General features: G+C 41.2%; 1 protein-coding gene across 1 annotated transcript in view; it reads right to left on the bottom strand.

The window, feature by feature from the left end:
• Positions 1-1,855: 1,855 nt before the first annotated feature.
• The window catches only part of LOC107113932 (chromosome unknown open reading frame, human C15orf57), a 7,575-nt gene continuing 5,733 nt past the window's right edge, over positions 1,856-3,697 (bottom strand). The window contains exon 4 of the mRNA XM_015415339.1: positions 1,856-2,911. Within this exon, the coding sequence (XP_015270825.1) occupies positions 2,773-2,911 (139 nt within the window). The 3' untranslated portion in view covers positions 1,856-2,772. The remainder of the gene's footprint in view (positions 2,912-3,697) is intronic.

The raw sequence follows: 3,697 nt of genomic DNA, 5'->3' as shown, positions 1-3,697 counted from the left end.
CACTAATTTAAAAAACACCTGAAAGGGAATTCCTTGAGATTGCTCTGCTTGATATGCATACCAGTCAGCAGTATTTAATGCCAGAGCTATCCTGAGATTCCTTAATTTCAGGTTTGTGACCACTTTACTTGCTTCTTTTAAAACAAAAGATTGAAGCAGGGCAGGTACTTATTTAGCATATCAGTTTTGCAATGATATAGTCTGAAACAATACAAATTAATGCACCAAGCCACAATGTTATATTATATGCTCCTACACAAACACATTTTGCTAGACAGAAAAAGTAACAATTAAGATACCTTTTAAAAATCTAACTATACAAATAAACTAATTATAGTCATATGCTACCAGTACAACTGCAAGATATGCAGTTCATCACCCACACATATCGAAGCAGGACGAAGAATTGGGCTAAACATGAAATTAAATGAAATAATAAAATATAAGTTTCCCAAGTGATATGCAGACGATACCACTCTAATGGCAGAAAGTGAAGAGGACCTAAAGAGCCTCTTGCTCTGAGTGAAAGAGGAGAGTGCAAAAGTTGGCTTGAAACTCAACATCCAAAAAACTAAGATCATGGCATCCGGCCCCATCCCTCCTTGGCAACAGAAGAGGAAGTCATGGAAGCAGTGACTGAATTCACGTTCCTGTGATCCAAGATCACTGCAGATGGTGACTGCAGCCATGAAATGAAAAGGCGCCTGCTCCTTGGGAGGAAAGCGATGGCAAACCCTGACAGCATAAAAAAAAGTAGAGACCCTGCCAACAAAAGTCTGTATAGTCAAAAAGTCTGTATATTCCCAGTAGTAATGTATGGCTGTGAGAGTTGGACCATAAGGAAGGCCGAGCACTGAAGACTAGATGCGTTCGGATTATGGTGCTGGAGAAAATTCTTTGAGAGTCCCCTGGACTGCAAGGAGATTAAATCAGTCAATCCTAAAGGAAAGCAACCCTGACCAGTGTTTCCTCTAAACTGAGTTAGTGTGAGCTAGCTCACAGTTTTTTAGCCTCTGGCTCACACATTTTTGTCTTAGCTCAGGAAGGATGGCTCCAGAGCAAACTAATTTATGCAGTAGCCAAACTGCTTACTCACAACTTTAATCCCAGTAGCTCACAAAGTAGAATTTTTGCTTAGAGGGAGCATTTCCCCTGCCTGTTCTCTGGAAGGCCAGATACTGAAGCTCAAATACTTTGGCCACCAAATGAGAAGGGAGCACTCACTGGCGAAGACCCTGATGCTGGGAAAGATTGAAGGTCAAAGAAGAAGGGGACGGCAAAGGATGAGATGGTTAGACAGTGTCATAGATGCAACGAACATGAAATTGAGCTAACTCCAGAGGACTGCAGAAGACAGGTGGGCCTGGCGTGACGTGGTCCATGGGGTCGCGAAGAGTCGGACCCGACTATGCAACTGAACAACAACAACAACAAGTTTCCCAAGTATTCAGATGTTTTGTCTTATTTGATAGACTGTATTCTCTAATCATTTCAGTAAAACAGCAGAACCTCTCAGAAACTTTGAAAAGGGCAAAAGCATGAGATATACGGGAATCACATATTTCAATTCGTATATTTTATTCACTGTCTTATTCAAATTTGCCACTAACTAAAGCTTGTTCCAGAATTGCTTCAGAATTCACTGGCTTTCACTCCTTGCAATGATAAAAACTGAGGCTGAATAAGGAGAAAATCATGAATATATTGGCTAGAAACACAGACTTTTGGAGAGAGAATATATCAAGTACAGATGTAATACAAATGATAGTTCAAAGAACATTCAACACCTAAACAGTTTTAAATTCAAAGTCCTATTAAAATGATCATGTAAAGTCATAACTGTTTATCAATGAGAAACCTTAGTGCAGACAAAAACAATTTCGATGGAAAGGACTTTTCCTGGAAAATGCTTCTCATATATCTAAGGCTGAAACTACACAACAGAAAGCAATATGTATCTTTCTCTCAATTTTTAAAAAACAAAATAACAGTAGTGAGGGCTACTCAACACTGATCTCCCCCCAGCTGTTTTTCACCCATCACAAGAAAAGATTCAGGCACCATTTTGGTTTTTAAAAAAGAGGAAGAAAATGAACAGCAATTGGAGAAAGACACACATGACTGCAAATCCTGAGAAATATCAGTCTTACGAATTATGATTAGGGAATGGCATGTTGTAATGAAAGGAATGTCAAGTGTGTTTTTAGCAGTATAGTCCTAAGATGAGTGACACACTTCTAAGTCCATTGAAGTGAATGTGCTTAGAAAGGTATAACTCTGTTTTGGATTGCACAGCATACGCAGGAATTTCAAAATACAGTCTTCTACACATTTCAAGGCAGGATTAGGGACTGCTGACACAGAACACATTACATTTATAGAGAAATTATACAAGGAATCTGTGTAAATGTCAGTCCTTCAAAAATAATACAGTAAGATGTTCCGAGAACAATGCAGACACAAAGGAAGACCCAGGAAAGCTGGGGGTGGGTGGGAATAATCCAAGCTAATGATCTCTTAACTCTGGTTCATCATATTAGCCAAAGCCAAAGCCACTCCAATGCCTTTCTGCTTCAGTGGGACCTCAGTTAAGTTACATAAGACTATAATTCTGGGACACGTCACTCTGGAAGATCTGCTGTAAAAAAGGAAGAACTGTGGAAGGGAAAAAACAGAGGCCTACTTCTACATAGCTTTGGCACTTCCCCCCCTCATGCTCTTTTAAATGCAAATCCTACCAGCCCCTGAAATGAGGCAAGATCAGAGTGCCTTTTACTGTTCTGCGGCCATAGACTCTTCTTCAGCCTCCTGCTTCTCGATAGGGGCTTCCAGGGGAATCAGATATTGTACTTCCTCAGTGCTGACTGCCACTTTATCAGGCTGTAGCCAGCGCTTCAAGTGTTCCAAAGTGCTGCAGGAAAGAAAAAGAGTGAGGTAAAAATGCAAGGTAGCAGTAGGGGAAAGCAACAGCATAACCAGGTTATCAGAGTTTATTTCCATCTGTAGGTTAAGGGAAAATATACATAAAAGTAAGCAATATGCAATCAGTTAATTATATTAATTTAAAATACTTTTTATACCACACTCATAAGTTACTGAGATAAGCCTTGGCTATCAAATGCCAATTCAAGTAAAAATCTTTGCTGCCTTTGGAAAATATTCAGGCTTTGGCTAAACTCCAAGGACTGAGCAGCTACTGAAGAACACCTATGTAAAGGCTGTTCAACAGAGCCATGCCACACTGTCCTATTGAGACTATGTAATTTCAGGCCAGGGGTGGGGTATCGCAAGCTTCTAGGTATTAAAAAATGTCTTGCACAAAGAGGCTAAGTTTTTGATGTGTTAGCTTTCTATATGCAGGGAGTTTCTGAAGGGACATGGTGGAAGCACAGAGGAAGCAACTTGATCATTATATATTAACAGATGGGGATCTGCGGGGGAGGGGGTGAGAAACCCCAAGCTAGTTCTCCCTCCCATGCTATCTCAAGCCTTCCCTTTCCCCTGCTTCCTTGCCTCCCTCCCACTTGTTTCAGCCCCCCATCTTCAACTTTCTCTTCCATTCCTCTCTTTCTTCCCCCTTGCACCTTCTCCCCTCTCTCTCCTTTCTTCCCTCCCTCCCTCCCTCCAGGGAGGAGCCTCAGCCAACGAAGTGCAATTGAGGCGGCATGCCCAGGAAGCAAGCTCTGGCTTGTTCCCT

This window comes from Gekko japonicus, unplaced genomic scaffold (assembly GCF_001447785.1).
Source record: "Gekko japonicus isolate JY-2015 unplaced genomic scaffold, Gekko_japonicus_V1.1 scaffold631, whole genome shotgun sequence".
Lineage (NCBI taxonomy): Eukaryota > Metazoa > Chordata > Lepidosauria > Squamata > Gekkonidae > Gekko > Gekko japonicus.
Note: the sequence above shows the minus strand (reverse complement) of the source record. Positions and strands in the feature narration are given on the sequence as shown.